This window comes from Misgurnus anguillicaudatus, chromosome 9 (genome assembly GCF_027580225.2).
Source record: "Misgurnus anguillicaudatus chromosome 9, ASM2758022v2, whole genome shotgun sequence".
In the NCBI taxonomy this organism is placed as follows: Eukaryota; Metazoa; Chordata; class Actinopteri; order Cypriniformes; family Cobitidae; genus Misgurnus; species Misgurnus anguillicaudatus.
In genome coordinates, this window is record NC_073345.2 from 23,827,619 (window position 1) to 23,844,726 (window position 17,108).

The window sequence follows — 17,108 nt, forward strand, 5'->3', positions numbered from 1 at the left end:
AGGATTCAAGTGTAAATGATAAAGTTAAACAAAAAATTATTCAACATTTTCACCTTGTACACAGTGTTTTTATTGAAACACACTGAAATACATCACTTCCGGCCAGCGTGTCACGCGGTTTATTCCCTTAATAAAATAATTACTTTTTTTATGCATCCAAAGCTCAAATTGGATCGGATAATAACACACCCGCAGATTGTTGCACCGCACGCAGCACCTTTCTGACTCTCTTTACGTTTTTTCGGCCGTCATTTGTCATGTACAGTGGAAAGGTAAAAGTAACCATGCTGATTTTAAATCAGACAAAAATGACCGGTGGGCTGGATAAAGATGATTAGAGGGCCGCATTTGGCCCGCGGGCCGCCAGTTGACTAGCCCCGTCTTAAATAATGAATGGTATTGTTTTTATTATCTTAGAATGAGCCACTTATATCTACACACACTGCAAATCCCCTTACATGAAAATCGCTGTCATGTTTTTACAGTAGCCCTAAAAAGACAAACTGTTCTACAGAGCGCGTTTCGTCCCTACGTTGTTGCAGACGATGACATGTCTGTCTAGTGGCCCGTGAAAAGATCGCAATGATTATCAATTAGCAACATGACCCAACTTCCAATTATCCATTCAGTTCTTGATGGATGAATTTAAGTCCGCCCTACCTTTTTTGATTTCAAAAATTTTTCACTCAAATATACGTCACAATGGGCAAAATAAGGCGATCGCAAGTTCCATTTGTGACTTTAAATGTGAAATAATTTCTGCAAAGCTACACTCAAAACATAAAAAAATGCTTGGATGCTTCAACCTATGGTTGAGTAAAATATGGACTAGGTCTGAGCCGATACCACTTTTTTATGTCTGATACCGATGTCGATACACAACCTTGAGTATATGTCGATACTGATCCAGTACCATCGCTATCGCCCTTTTAATCAATTAAGCTGCAAATAATACATTTGTTAGCTCTACCAAAAGCATCTGTGCAACAAATGACTGCAAATTCAAGACTCAATGAAACATGTGCAATAATGTTGCTTCATTTTTATTTAAATGTTTTAAACAGACTAATAGCATCGTTTTTATAAATCAGCACAAAAATTCAAAATGAAATTTAAGGTGCAAGCTAGCCATTTGCGACAATATTGCACTAATATCGATACAGAATATCGGATCGACCCACCCTAATATGGACACACCAATATTTAATTGTAGGGCTAAATTAACCTAGAAAATCTGATTTTTTTTTGACCAAACAATGGGTTTAAACAACAAGCAAGGTTAATTTTAATCCAGCAATTGAATTTGTCCAAATTTTACCCAACCAAGGCTTGAAACAATTCAGCTTTTTGTAGCACTGTCTTTAAAAGGAACTTGAAGCTATAGTCTCTTTTACAGCCATTGGGCAGTCAAGCAAAAAGTCTCACCCCAACTCTTCCCATTGGATGTTAAAACAAGCAACGCGCTGCAATGTTCCTGTAGCTCTTTGGGTAGTGCTGTGTTTTAGCAGCCCAAATGTGGTTTTGAGAAATTGAATAGCTTGAATGCACTGTAAGTTACTTAAAGGAATATTCCATTTTCTTAAAAGAAAAATCTAGATAATTTACTCACCACCATGTCATCCAAAATGTTGATGTCTTTCTTTGTTCAGTCGAGAAGAAACTATGTTTCCCGAGGAAAACACCGCAGGATCTTTCTCATTTCAATGGACCCCAATAGAGCCCAACAATTAACACCCAACTCAACACGTAACAGTTTTTTTCAACGGAGTTTCAAAGGACTATAAACAATCCCAAACGAGGCATAAGAGTCTTTTCTAGCGAAACGATTGTCATTTTTGACAAGAAAAATAAAAAATATGCTCTTTAAAACCACAACTTTTCGTCTAGGTCCGGTCCAGCGCGACCTAACGTAAATGCGTAGTGGCGTAGGGAGGTCACGTGTTACATATATAAAACGCACATTTGCGGACCATTTTAAACAATAAACTGACACAAAGACATTAATTAGTATCATTTGACATACAACAACGTAGGAACGGTCCTCTTTCAACACATTTGTAAACACTGGGGCAGAGTTTCGTTTTCGTCTTCTGTGACCTCTTGACGTCATGACGTATTGCGTGGAGTCACCTGGCGCATCACGACCAGATCTAGACGAGAAGTTTTGCTTTAAAAGTGTATATTTGTTATTTTTCTTGTCAAAAATGACAACCGTTTTGCTAGATAAGACACTTATGCCTTGTTTGGGATTGTTCATAGTCCTTTGAAACTCCGTTGAAAAAAAACTGTTACGTGTTGAGTTAAGTATTAATTGTTGGTGTCTATTAAAGTCCATCAAAATGAGAAAAATCCTGCAATGTTTTCCTTAAAAAACATCATTTCTTCTCGACTGAACAAAGAAAGACATCAACATTTTGGATGACATGGTGGTGAGTAAATTATCTGGATTTTTCTTTTAAGAAAATGGAATATTCCTTTAAAAGCATCTGCCAAATGCATGGATGTAAATGTAAGCATTAATAGCATCACAAAACCACAGTGTGTATACATTTTGGAGAAATCAACCTATATAGTGGAGCATTGAGTTAGAACTGGAATAAATCATGGAGACAAGCTTTTCATGCCAAACAGCAATCAAACAAAAATGAAATATTACAGAGCAATGATCTTTTCTACAAGAACTGCCAATCTTTCTTCTAGCGCTTTCTTTCCAAACCGTGAATAAGGGCCAAGGGTGTGGCAAAAGTTGTATCACTTCATCTGGGGTTTTGTTTAGTTGCCAATCGGATTCTTTTTGGCAGTCGACTGTGTCACTTATGAGACAGCAGGATTTTGTGTGGCTATAAGGCAGCTGTAGAGAGCAGCCATGCAGGAGAATGAGCTGACAAAGCATGCTGAAGTCAAGCCCGGTCTAGACTGCAATCAACAAATCTCTGTGAAATTATAGCTTGCTAATTCTTTTTTACATGGCATGTGTTTGCCAACGAGAATGATGAAAAGAGCAGATGCTTATGTGAATGGATATATTTACACACACACTCATACAAACAAAGTTTGTTTTTATTTCATCAAGGTGGGGACTTTCCATTGAATTCTATTCGTTTTACAAAGAGCAATTACATTATCACTAACCTTCACTCTAAACCTGATTCACGCAACTCTTTGGCATTTCATCAAGGCGTTAAATGATCAAGACATTGGAGAAATTGGCTGGTTCCCATGATGTACAATAAGTAATTGGAGTTTTAATATCTTTGATGGGAAAATTGATGGCCAGAATATATATATATATATATATTCTTATATATCAATACACATTGATATACTAACTAGCCCAACCAAATCTTTTTGCGTTTTACTCCTTTTTTAATATTTTCTTTATGTTTCAAGATGTCACTAGGATGCATCCAAAGGTAGCTTTGTCAAATTTAGTTCACTTCAAGAGAAGCCCGTACAGTACATACAGTCATAGATATGAATATATAGATACGTCATTATTGGCTGTTTCTATGGGCCACTATACGCATGTCTTCTGTCATTTTGGAACAGTCCAAGGCCGTTACATTAACCAGTGTTGCCAATTCTGCGGTGATCACTTTAAACCTGGTGACGTGGATTGTTTTTCCCGTGGGTTAAATGTTGAAGGATTGTGTTTATCGACTATCAATATCAAGGTAAGATTATTTCATTTATCAAAATAAAGTCTTGGTATTTGGGATATGGTCATTAGGCTTGATTTAACTGGCCATTGGGTTGGTTTTGTTGCACAAATCTGGCAACCCTGCCACGACGGTCGCTGAGAGCACTTGAGAGCAAGCTGACTGTGTGTCCGTCACTGTATTTATACCCTTATTTGATCAAATGTTGTAGATGCAAACATTATAATTTTTTTAACATAATAAAACACAATACATTAAGGCAACAAGTGTTTGGTAACACAACGTTAAGTTACTATAGCTTAAATACCTCTAATATGAAGTTAAAGGTGCTCTAAGCGAATTCACGTGTTTCAGACCATAAAACATCTTTGTTACATACAGCAAACATCTCCTCACTATCTGCTTGCTGCCTGTCCGCTGATCAAACTGTAAAAAAACGCGATCTCTGTAGACAGCCCAGGCTCCACAAACTGCAATAAAAACAAAGTGGCCAAACCTACCACCAGAAACGATAACAAAGTGTTCCAGCCAATAAACGACAAGAAGGATTTGGGGGTGGGGGTTGGGCGCGTTCATGAAAGCACGGAAGGGTGGGGGAGGAGTTCGCTACGCTCCGTTTGTTTAAAAACAGTTCAAACATCAACAAAAAGTAACATCACACAGATTCGCTTAGAGTGCCTTTAATACACAGGCTACAAAAACAATATCCTCACTTGTGGAGGTTAGCCTATTTTTATAAATATTTGGGAATATATCTCTGCAGGGTTTATTAACCAAAGGCTGCTCAATATCGTGGTATCCTCGATCTGTAACTGGACCATTCCCAAATTGTGGATGCATCTACATATGCGTAAATCATGTATCTATTCATATCTATGCATACCGTACCCACACTCCCCACCTGATGTTTGGCATACTGTATCCTGATATTTATATCTATAAATGTCTTTCTTTTTGGATCATGGCACATACAATATATAAAAGTCAGAGCAATGAATCTGCTAGTGACGATGATGAAGTGTGTGGCCGTCCACTGTTGTGCCAGTCACAAATATGTTACTGTACAGTTAAACAAGCCTCCGTTACTGATTCTTAAACGACCAGTGGCGGAATGATACAAACAGTGAAGCGGTTCCTGTGATAATACTGGTGGAATATGGCATGGCTGTAAAAGCCGCTCCAGGCAAACCAATCAGATTCAAAGAACTGTTGTTACTGCAATATAAAATGAGTGTGATGTTGACAAAAGTGTCCACAATGGTACTATTCGTTGGTCGTTCACTTAGCAACATGATCTCACAAATTTCCGTGGTATAGTCACGGAATATTTTGCAAATTTTTCCGTGTCCATACCACGGATTTTCTTTTCCGTGTCAGTTTCACGTATTGGTTACTCAATTGTTTTTCCTATTTTCTTACCATTGTCGCTTGGATTTGGGGTTAGATTTGGGGTTTGGGTTAACATGGCACTTTAACTATTGGTTTATACAGTTTTTTTCTGATTTTCAGACAACTGTCGCCTGGCGTTAGGGTTAGGAGTAAGGATGTCATTTTATGTAACAGAAAGTCGTTCTAAACTCAAACCCAAGCAACAATGGTAAGAAAATAGGAAAATCAATTGAATAACCAATACGTGAAACTGACACAGAAAAGAAAGTCTGTGGTACAGACATGGAAAAATGCGGAGATCCGTGAAAATGACATTGATAAATGAGCAAAATATTCCGTGACTATACCACGGAAATTCATGAGATCAGGATCCACTAAGTCAATAGTGGCTTAATGGTTGGAGATTCGGTCTTGTAACCAGAAGGTCATCAGTTTGATTCCCAAGACCAGTAGTTAGTGACCGGGTATACATTTTTTCCGCGTCCGCGCAGCTTTCAAAGTATACTAACCGCATCTACGCATAGAAGGCAGTGTTCGTGTTTTTTTATTCAAATCATTTCTCTACCAGGCCATCAGGCAGCACTGATTTGCGACATTTACAGGAAATGTAGGATAGGTAAAGAAAAGTAGCCGAACCACCATTGCAAACAAAGTTTAGAACAATCAACAAGAATGGCTCAAACAAAATGTGTGTGCAAATGCTGTCTATTGCCTTTGTGTAATTGTTTGTAGTGGAGTGTCTGGTCTCAATATTTTCTCGGGCATGGGCTGTTGTACGCGTACTGTCCGCACGGTCTCAAATTTTGGGGCGCACGCGGACCGTGGGCGCGGGCGACCGCGGAACCTCCTGATGACGAAAATGATGTATGTGGATGTCCCTAGTATATATTCGGCTTAAGGTCCCCTGAATCAAGGAAACTTTCCCCCAATTTCTCCTGGGTGTGTGTTCACTACTCACTGGAATGGGTTAAATGCAAAGGTCAAATTCCAAGTATGGGTTACCATACTATACACTGGCCATTACATCACTTTCACTTTATTCCCCATATAGTGAACTCAACTGTCATTCACTAAATAGGGAATAGTGAAGGAGTGAACGAGTATGCAGTTTAAGAGCGAGAGCTCTGATGGAACGTTTAGTGGTCAAAAATGTATACAAATTCAGGTCAACGCCCTGGCCCGCCTAGTCAACATTTTGGGCAAAGGAAAACCAAAAATCATGGAGTTTGAAAACCAAAATTTTTCCCAAATGTCAAACTATGCATCAGCAAAGTCTTTCATTTTCTCAACGTTTTGTCACCACAACATAACCTTACTTCTGTAAACCCTTGGCTTGACTGAGTGACTGAGAAGCATCACCTTCATTAAAATCAATTGAACTCTAGTCATCATAAAGGTCTGATATCCATGTCCATCAGACGCACAGCAGTTCTGGGTGGAGTGTTAACATCGTCTCACAAAAAAAAAAAAACGCTTGGCTTTTGCAACAGAACCGGCTTACATTCCAAAGCACCGTGCCAGCCCTGTTGCAAAATCAATACTCAACAGCCCCTCTTAACAAACACTCGAGCTCTTCTCAGTGGTTCGCAAGCTCCACAGCCTGCCAAACCTCTGTCAGATGCATATTTATGCGTTAAGATTTAATTCAGCATTTTTCTTGCTCTCTGTTTTCTCGTTTTTGTCCTGACGGATGAAATGTTTGGCCTACGAGCAGCAGCTGTATAACCTGTGGTCCGGCCATCAAATGGCAAAGATCACGCTGTCCACCTCAAATGTTAATCGTGTGGTCATTTGCTGTAGCTGATGGTTAAACACAGCTATATTAAGACACCCAACTCATTTCATGGCACATAAATGAAAAACAGCAGGTATTTATTACTCAAAACAGCAGTAGTCGTTTGCCAAAATAAGGTTTTTGCTCTTCAAGTGAGTCCAACATATTGAATTCATGGCTCTTGCGGGGAGCAGAACCTGCAGAGAAAGATTTAGCATGCCAGAAAAATGACCTTTACACAGTCCAAGTAAAAACCAGCTCAGTCACCGTCTAGTGGCGCAAACCAACTTTAAAATGCCAACAATCACTTGTTGGAAAATACATCATCGCCTTGCGACAGCCTCATATGCTTGAATGCTCGAGCACTGTACTATTTGTCAACTCGTTCCAAATGTTTCCAAGCACTTCTTTAATCCAGCTGCAATTATTGCAAACATCAACACATTAAAAGCCTAACACATGAAAAGCTTAATCGTATAATTACAAGCAGCTGTTGCAATTACAAAGGATGTATTGTACAGCATGACTATAATGTTACACATCTGCACTAACAATCCATGATTGAAATTCATGTTCGTTAACTTTAATTCTTTCTTGTTTGATCCAAGTTAAATACCATCAACCAATCCCTGAATCATAAGTAAGAGCTTATCCCTTAAAATAATGAACTATGGTAAATCGTAGTAAAAATGTAATCCTAATGCTTAACAAATGTAAAGTGTCAAAAAAGCAGTTGAACGTGCGATGGAGTATTTCTGGGCCAAACTAACGCCTCTTCTTTCCTACAAGTGTACTTGTTATGTATCAGTGACCCCATATTCCTTTTATGGGCACTTCCTCTGAAAAAGCACGCCCACATGTCAATCAGAGTGAGAACGACAAGGACACCCATTAGCACTGTTCCTTCAGGTAAAAGTCTTTAGCCTTCCAAGTAAGCCAGCCTTATGGAAACAATGGATTTAGTTTGTTTATCCGAGGTAGCAGCTGAGTTTTGAATGTGTGTTTATTTAACGGTAGATTTCGTTGAAAAGTCCCAACCGGGTCATTTTGGAAATTGGCACGTAAGTGCATAATGTAAATGACACGAACGTGAAGTTAGTGGGATAGTGTTTTGTGTGTGTTGCTTGCTCCCACGATACACCTCGAGGATGTCATGTTTTTCCGGAAACATTCACTAGAGCTGATCTGTCTTTTATAAATCTGATAAAAATAAAGACTCTTCGGAGATACAAAGGATGTAATACTAATCTATAGGTACTCAAGATTAGAGATGAGATGAGAAGAAACGTCTCGGTTACGTATGTATGTAACCCTCATTCCCCGAAGGAAGGGAACGGAGACGTCACGTCGTGACCGACGTATTGGGAACTCGCTTATAAGGACCAATCTGCTTCGAGAAACTTACAAAAAGCCCATGAATGTTGACATGCCATATTTGCATCTGCCGATGGCACCGTGTGTGGATAAAATAAGTGAGAGGTGCAATGCATAAGAAAAAAAGAAACAAGAAGGTAGAAAAGTTGTACCCAAAAGTTGCATATTTGGACCTTTAGAAAAAGTACCGTCCTTGTAACCTTTGTACCTTTTTCTGAGAGTGTAGCCTATAGTGGTGGTTTTTAGTTTATTTTATTTTATTTGTAGTAACACCATGGTTACTTTTTGTAAGGGATTCAAACCATCTAATGTTTATTTGAATCCCAAAACCTTGAAAATCAGGTTTTGGAAATCTAATTTAATCTTGGACACAAACAGAAAGCTTTTGGATTTTGACAAGTTTAAATCAAATACATGTGAAACAAGTATGAGACATTTAAGATCTGCACCACAGTACATCTACATAACTACTCAAATATGCGAATATGTGAACTGAACATAGGTCACATAGGTTTTAAAGGGGACATATCATGAAAATCTGACTTTTCCATGTTTAAGTGCTATAATTGGGTACCCAGTGGTTCTATCAACCTAGAAAACGTGATAAAGATCAACTTAGTTTTGGTAAACCATTCTCTGCAAGCATGTGAAAAATAGGTCATTGAAATTTGGCTCCCCCTGTGATGTCAGAAGGGGATAATACCGCCCCTTTATCTGCACTATCCAATCACGGCACTGCCATTTAGGGCAAAGATCAGCTCATTGGCATTTAAAATGACACACCGAAAACGGCACTTTTTTGCTCATACTTAAAAAGCGGCAATTTTAACATGCTATAATAAATTATCTGTGGGGTATTTTGAGCTAAAACGTCACATATGTACCATGGGGACATATTAAAATGTCCCCTTTAATTGACATCTTAGTATAACATGGTAAATCAGGTTGCAATGCATACATGTCATTAAAGCTAAATAATATTACGAATACCAAATTCCACATTTCATCTTAAACTTTGAATTCAGCTTACCTAAATTATATCAATTGTACAAAAAAAAAATTAAATGGCAAAACAGCAGTTTTTTCGAATCAAGTGCTCTCCGATTTCTGGACCCTACTGTAAAACAGATTGACTGCAGTCTAGAGACTTACCCATGTGTATATCAAGACAGAAGGGATCCATAAGGCACAGCAAGATGTTGATAGATGGTTTGTCAGTTTCAATAGAGAGTTTAAGCAGTTCTACGATAGCAGCTATAATCTCTGCGCTTCTCTCCTCCTGCCATGCACCCAAGACAAAACAAAAGGTTTCTTTGAGACTGCTCTTAAAACAGATCCATAAAGTACCTTTCACCCCCCCCTCCGAACAGTCATTTAAAGAATAGATGTCCCCTGCTGCCGATCAATCTGTTAAGAACTCTCCATTCTTACTGAATTAGGAAATCCTGGCTTTCTTCCATTGGAAACTATCGAGAGTGAGCGCTGCAGAATAGATTTCCAAAACGAGATTTTCTCATGCCAAGTGGCACCTCAATGTACAATTGCATGCCAGTATAGTTTGTTTCGCTGTTTGTTTTAAGTCCATGCAATAGCGTTGAATGTTTACTCTTCACAACCTAAGATTTCAAGAGCAGGAAATCTGATTAAATCAGCTTGTGGCATTCATGCCGTAAACTCGTAATTATTAAGAAAACAACAATGTATAATGAACTGCAATGGTGTGAAGTCTTTGGAAATGAATAGAGGAGATGACAGCAGGGTTAAACTGAATTAAAGGGATAGTGAAATTCCTGTGTTGAATAACTCACCATCATATTGATCCAAACCTGCTTTCTACTTTCTTTATTCTGTGAAAAATTAAAGGGGAATGTTAAGAAATGCACTGATTAATCTTTTACATATAAAGGAACTGAGGTTGACCATAATGAAACATTTTCACAATGAAAATTATATAAATGTAGATAATTTGCATAATAAAACAAACGCAAAACGTTTAAGCAGTTTGCGTATAATGAATCATGTGGCTGAATAAACACATGCAGTATTAAAAAAGAAAGTTGTCTGTTGAAAAGTTAGATGAGAAAAAAAATCAATTTCGCACAAACCATGAATCCAGAAAAGCACTCCAAAAAGGCCATAACAGAGTAGAGTTACTGCATAATATTTCAACCTCTAAATGGGGCAATTAACTGAATCGCCTTGTCTTGACAATATAATAAGGCAAGAGAAAGGACCGGCACAGCACAGATGCTCACGGCCTACGTGACCCTGGTCCAGCCATATTTCCCTCCACAAGAGCACTTCAGTCATTGGCAGTGCGACCGCTCTCATCGCATACAGCACTAGAGAGGACAAATGGCCACTTTAATAAGACCAGATGATTCAGGAAAAAGGTTTAAAGTGACAGTTAGTGAAAAAAAGACACATTTAACAATCTATCATCACCCAGCAGAAGAAAATGGAGGGTTTGGCAGAATATATCACATGACTCAGCATGCAGTCCAGCAACTGGTTGTTTTGTTTAACTGCAGACAATGTGTGTTAGGGATTGGTTTAAAAATATTTGATTTTCTACATATTCTACATATTATTGTATTGTTTTACTCTTGTCCAGAATCATGCAGACTTTCATTATAGATGGTTTCAGCAGTAGCAACATAAACAAATGGCTTTCAAGGAAAAACAAGGTATTTGTTACAGAGTTCAGTTTAGCCACTAGCCTAACAATTAAACAAACAGAGATGGAAGTAAAGATTCGTCCAGACGCGTATTAAAAACTTGAAAAGTGTTGAATTAAGGTAAATTTAGAACAGATAAAAATGTGATTAATTTGCGACTAATCATGAGTAAACTCATGACAATCATGCGATTAATCTAGATTAAATATTTGTATATTTGACAGCCCTAATATATACATAATAATCACACACAGTACACACATATGTGCAAACTCAAACTTTTATTTTGTATGCGATTAATCGCGATTAATTTTTTGACAGCCCTAGTTGTAATTGGCCTGAATACGTCTGACGTTAGCCGGAAATGTGACGCTCCTTACCATGTTTTGTAGATTAGCTCACAATGCAATGCTGACAGAGTTAATATCGTCTTAACTTCCTTATCAATACGAGATTTTCTGATTTAGAAAATGCAGATGACCAAATTGATCGATCAACTTTACCAGTGCGGCTTGAGCAGGACGTAACAGATTGGTAAGGTAAGGATACTAAGACTACTAATACTAAGACTGTTTCATGCGCTGATGAAACAGTCTATACGAGAATCTAACATTAAAAATATATTTATAAATTATTAGGTAGCAACAGACTATATGAAGAGCTCAGATGCAAAAGCCACGAAAAATTAAATAATGATATTAAGCAAATGCTCTCGGCACATATTATATGTTTATCAAATACTTTAGCTTCAGATCTGCTTAATCCCAGCCTAAGGCCTTTTAGAAATACTGGTTTGTTGGCAGAATCCATTGAACATCACATCGATTTTTTGGCAAAGTCCTAAAAGAGCATCAAATATCCGATTCACGATTTACATTTCCTTTGGTGTGTAAGTGTGTATTAGTACGTTAGTACAACAAAAACACTGATTGTTTACTTCCTGGGCCGGTTGACGTGACCACAATGGTCATTATCATAATTCTTCCCGCTACTAAAATACAGCCTGTGAGTAGCCTATGTTTTCATATTTAAAGAATTGACTACTAGCTAAAACATAATTCAAACATGAGTTTTGGAGTGCAGAGTAGCGCTTCTTGTTTGTCGTTTCTACGATCACAAATGCAGAAATGGTTTTAAGGTTTTAGTAATCCTTACTGTTATGTCCTGCTTAAGCCGCGCTGGTAAAGTTGATCGATCAATTTGGTTATCTGCATTTTTTGAATAAGATTCGGCTCATAAGGCTTGATAAGGTAGTAAAGACGATATTAACTCCTGTCAGCATGGCATTGTAAGCTAATCTTCAAAACATGGTAAGGAGCGTACCATTTACGGCTAATGTCAGACATTCAGGCCAATCTAGGGCTGTCAAACGATTAATCGCGATCAATTGCATACAAAATAAAAGTTTGTGTTTGCTTATTATATGTTTGTGTGTAATTATTATGTATATATTAGGGCTGTCAATCGATTAAAATATTTAATCTAGATTAATCGCATGATTGTCATGAGTTAACTCGCGATTAATCGCAAATTAATCACACATTTTTATCTATTCTAAATTTACCTTCATTTAAAACTCTTTTCAAGTTTTTAATATTCTAATCAACATGGGTGTGGACAAATGAAGAGTTTCGTTGCAAAATGAGATAACCACCGTATTTTTAATTGTTCAGAAATCTTGGTTGTGCATTCCAATTAATTTCAATGCAACTGCAGTTGGTTTGTTTTGATTTAAACCTTCATAACTTTAAAAATACAGCTAAGTAGCACAATAAAACAAAATAATAACATGATAACATAATAAAAAAATGTTAAAAAATTGATTTATCTCGTTTTGCAACTAAACTCTTTCTCCATTTCTGTTTGCTGCTGCATCATGTGTGACCCATGCTTGCAAAATGAGTCGAAGTGAGCAAATTTTAAAAAATTGTTATTTATATTTTGACAAAACTTGACAGAACTACACCTGTTTGAAGTTGACAGAGTCAGCAAAGTTAATTTTGAGAAAAATCCAAATTACCACAAAATTACCACATCCATACCTTAAAATCACTGGTAAAACTAATAGACTTGGCATACACAAAGTCAAAAACAATATCAATATATGTTAAACTTTTTTTATTTTATTGTTTGATTGACATTTGAACATTGAAAAGTTGGATCAACTTAAAGTACTTTAATTGGTAATACCCTTGACATACCCTTAAAGTTGATCCAAATTTTCAATTTTGACAGTGTAGAAGGTTTCAAACTATTTTGTCAAATATGTTAAATACCAATGAATAAAGTGATATTTGTGAAAATAAGGCATTAACCTTTTCATTGCCATTAAAGTGAAATTACTGAACCTAAACATAAATAATATTTTTTTATGATAAAAGGTTTATACATAACACATTATGACATATTCAAAGTGTAATTTTTATGTTATCAAACACTGTTTGATGTGGTGGAACTGAGTGTACAAACCAAGAAAAGATGCTTCAAAAAATAAATACATAAATATTTTCTGTGATACACAAACATACATTGTACTGTATGTAGACAATTACTAGTAGACACAACACATAAAAGTGTACAGTATTTCTATGTTTGTGAAATATTATTCATCAAAAAGTATCTTATCCACAATTTATTTACCCTGTGTGCTCAGGCCAGACAGCCACGATCAGCTATGTAGATGTCAGTTTAGTATGTCCATCAGTCCATGGGTCAGGGACACAGAGGTAATCATCTGTCACCTGAAGGTCAAGTAGGTATTCATCAGCTGCCTGTGCAACATGTCAAGGAAAAAAAGGTTTAGAAGAAAAATAACAAGTGATTCTGTTGCTATTTTCATGATAAAAAAACTATTTTTGCCATATTGTATTTGCTTCTTTAAAAGTTTCCAGGAAAAAAATGTTCCGCTCTGTTCCTTATTTTGACAAAGAGGTCCATTAGAGACATTTCAGTATCTTAAGAGGTTTGTTGACATCACAAGGCATTTCGACCTTTTACAGAACAACCACATAATTTAAGAATTTAATTAAAGAGTTTCTGTATGTACCCTAAAAGTAATGGACAGGAAAAACAACACTTGAGTCTCAAGTTGACTGCTAGCTGCAGAATTGTTCTTCTCCTGAACTGGAAATGGAAAAATAACATGAAGCTCCCAGGATGTTGCAGCACAGAACGCAAAGTAATGGTCCTGTTTGAGCAGATGATGTTAAAAAAAACATGATAAATACTCTTTATATTTTTTTAAAGAAAAACTGAACTTCTCTTGCAAAGGCAAGACTTGCTGCTACAATTTCATGGTGAAGTTGCCAGGATATTCAATGAGTTTGCCAAGCTGTGTTGCCATGTGGTTGTTAATGCATATTTTCTTTGGTTTTCGATGATATTCTTGTTCCTGATAAAAAAATTCTCCACTTAATGTTTCAACCAATTTAATATGAAATGTTAATTTGATCGCTGAAAAAGTAGCTAATCTCTCATTAGTAAGCTGCACAATTTAAGTTATCCTTCAACTCCGGAAACAGTAAGCTAGAAGGTACACGCCAAAATGTAATATGCCTACTTAGGGTTTGGGATTTGTTCACATTCCTAAGGCTAAGTGTAAGCAATAACAAAGTTTCACTCCAAATAATAAAGGTTCTATGAAGGGTTTGATAGGCCTTTTTTGTTCCTTCAAATAACCATTTACGGTGTTTTCACATCTGTAGTTCAGTTCATTAGGTCCGGACCAAAAGCAAAAAATAATACATTGTAGCTTTTTTAGTAGTTTTGGTTCCTTTTCACACCACACTGATTGCTCTGGTCTGCACCAGTTTAACCAAACCAAAATTCCGTAATGTGATAAGATCCACATCACTCATTGACCACATGTCTTTGAACGTATTTCCTAAACTGCTTTTCGATTGGTCAGAATCAACCTGCGTAGATAGAATCAACATACATAGTTTGTATACAGCACTCTAGACCAGTGTTTCTCAAACTTTTTCAGCCCAAGGACCACTTCATCTTCCAATTTTTTTCTGAGGACCACCTAACAGAATCCCACTCTAACACACCCCCAAAAAACAACAAAATAGGAAGGATAAGCTAAATTTAAGTTTAATATGCAACTGTTTCACATTAAAAAACTAATTTTTTAAACACAAATGCAATGCTATGTTCAGAAATTATTATATGAATTTTATTTCATTTGAAAAAGTAAATGTGAAATGAGTTACAGCTTAATATGAACAACAAACTGCACATATGAAAAAAAACTGCAATTAAACATAGTATAACAGCCTAGGTCCCACTGTCATTCCAAAGAGCCCCTAGTTTAAAACTGAGGTGGTGGGTATATGAAGTCTATGGTTGTAACTATGGTAACAATAAAATGCTGAAAAAAATGTTCCCCTTAATGTCCAAAATCACTGAAATTACAGGGATTTTACACATGAAACAAAAACTAGTACATTACAAAACTAATAGATCTGTGGATTTTAGCTGCTTTCAGTTGACGCTTGATCCTTCTTTTGACTCCTCTTTGGTTTAGCCACCGATCCATTTTTACGTTATTAAAACAGAATGGCAAGAATGGATATCACAGTTTTGCAAGTGCATTAAAAATCTACTTAAATAAGTGACGATTGTATAAACACTTGCCTAGTTTAGGTCATCTTTTGGCGGACCACTGGGGGGATTTGGACCACACTTTGAGAATTACTGCTCTAGACAAACTGTTTATTTCCAGAATGAATTGCGGACGCGGCTCGAAAACAACATTTTAAAGCAACACTAAAGAGGTTTTTTTTTACCTTAAAATAAAGTTTCCAAAAAAGTTTCAGTCGTTCATCCATTTGAAACAGGGTGAAAGGCACTTTCACATTCGCTTTGCAGCCCACTATCGGCCAAAACTGCACTAAAGAAGTTTCCAACCGTCAGGACGCGGTCCTGTAGTTCGAGTGAAAACTACAAAAACTTGCTTTACGGCAGACCTACAATCCAATCAGAGCCAGCTTTGCTGCAGTAGGCTAAATTATTTACGACAGTGTTAACGGACAATTCCGCTTCCAACCTGTAGGGGAAGCAAAGGGCAAAAACTCTTTAGTGTTGCTTTAATGAACTACAAACAGCAAAGCCACCAAATTTCTGAGGCTCTGCCCGCACCTCCTCACAACTCCAGGTATGTCCGCAACCTGTCATTGTGCTAATATTTCTGATAGAAACCTTTAACAAACACTTCCTCATCCGATAATGCACTGCGCAGCTGACTACGGCAGCTGGTTTAGTCCAAAATGCGCAGTACTTTTGCAATTAGGTTGGTTCGATCTTGGATCGTGTTCTTACCACAAACAAACCGTTCCAGAGTTCGTTTGAAAGCATGCCAAGATCACCTCTTTAAGGAGGTCTCAGTCCGCTTGTTTAGTTCGTTTTTGGTGCGCACCAGAGTTCGATTGCTGCATTCTCACCTGCCCAAATAAACCGCATCAAGTGAGCAATCGAACTCTGGTACGGTTCAATCGAACTAAATGAGGCAGGTGTGAAAGCACCCTTAGTCAAAGGCTTTTAAAAGAACCATTCCTTTTTCTATTCTGTATAGCTTTTACGGTGAAAAAAAACCTGGCAGCTGTGGTTGCCAGAAACCTTTTGTAAAAATACCAGAAACATGTAAACAAAATATGGTGCCATTTATAATTATTAAAGCAAAGTTATATTTCACAATTATTACCCATAATTTTGAAGGATTTTTTTCTCTATTTTCTTCTTGATGACATACAGCTTACTCCACATTATATTACAGCTAATTTACATTAAAAAATAATTTTTACTTTATTTTACCATAAAGTAAAAAGATGTTTTTAATCTATTACAGTTTTTAACTGTATATGTCAAAGGTAACCAATTACCAAGTTTTTACTAGAATTTACATTTTTTTATTACAAATTATTTTTACCATGTGCAACAGAACCATACAGCTAACAAATACCATTTTAGGAACCTTTATTTTTAAAAGTGTTAAATTACCACGAACCTCTAATAAATATAACTGTAAACAGTTCTCTAAAATTTTATTAAAATATACCACAGTACATTGTAAAAAATTCTTTAGAAATTACAGCGCAGCTGGTTGCCAGTAACTTACTGTAGATTTAAATTTATGTTATTTTTGCAGCATTTTGCAACATTTTGTTCAAAGTTAAAAGAACATTAAACATTAACAAGTCTTTGTCTTTACAGAGTAATAACAGAAAAAATAAC

At 36.7% G+C, this 17,108-nt stretch overlaps 1 protein-coding gene and 1 long non-coding RNA gene across 3 annotated transcripts in view; both read right to left on the reverse strand.

Annotated features, from left to right (window-relative positions):
• Positions 1–10,025, reverse strand: part of rxraa (retinoid X receptor, alpha a) — a 203,957-nt gene extending 193,932 nt beyond the window's left edge. For both annotated transcript variants that reach the window (XM_055179410.2, XM_055179409.2), the window contains exons 1-2: positions 10,005–10,025; positions 9,349–9,475 (exon numbers count right to left, since the gene is read on the reverse strand). In XM_055179410.2, coding sequence (XP_055035385.2) covers positions 9,349–9,475; positions 10,005–10,010 — 133 coding nt within the window. In that variant the 5' untranslated portion in view covers positions 10,011–10,025. The remainder of the gene's footprint in view (positions 1–9,348; positions 9,476–10,004) is intronic.
• A 2,809-nt stretch (positions 10,026–12,834) lies between these two features.
• LOC141366117 (uncharacterized) overlaps positions 12,835–17,108 on the reverse strand; it is a 62,923-nt gene continuing 58,649 nt past the window's right edge. Inside the window, exon 3 of the long non-coding RNA XR_012371153.1 lies at positions 12,835–13,645. This is a non-coding gene — a long non-coding RNA (uncharacterized lncRNA). The remainder of the gene's footprint in view (positions 13,646–17,108) is intronic.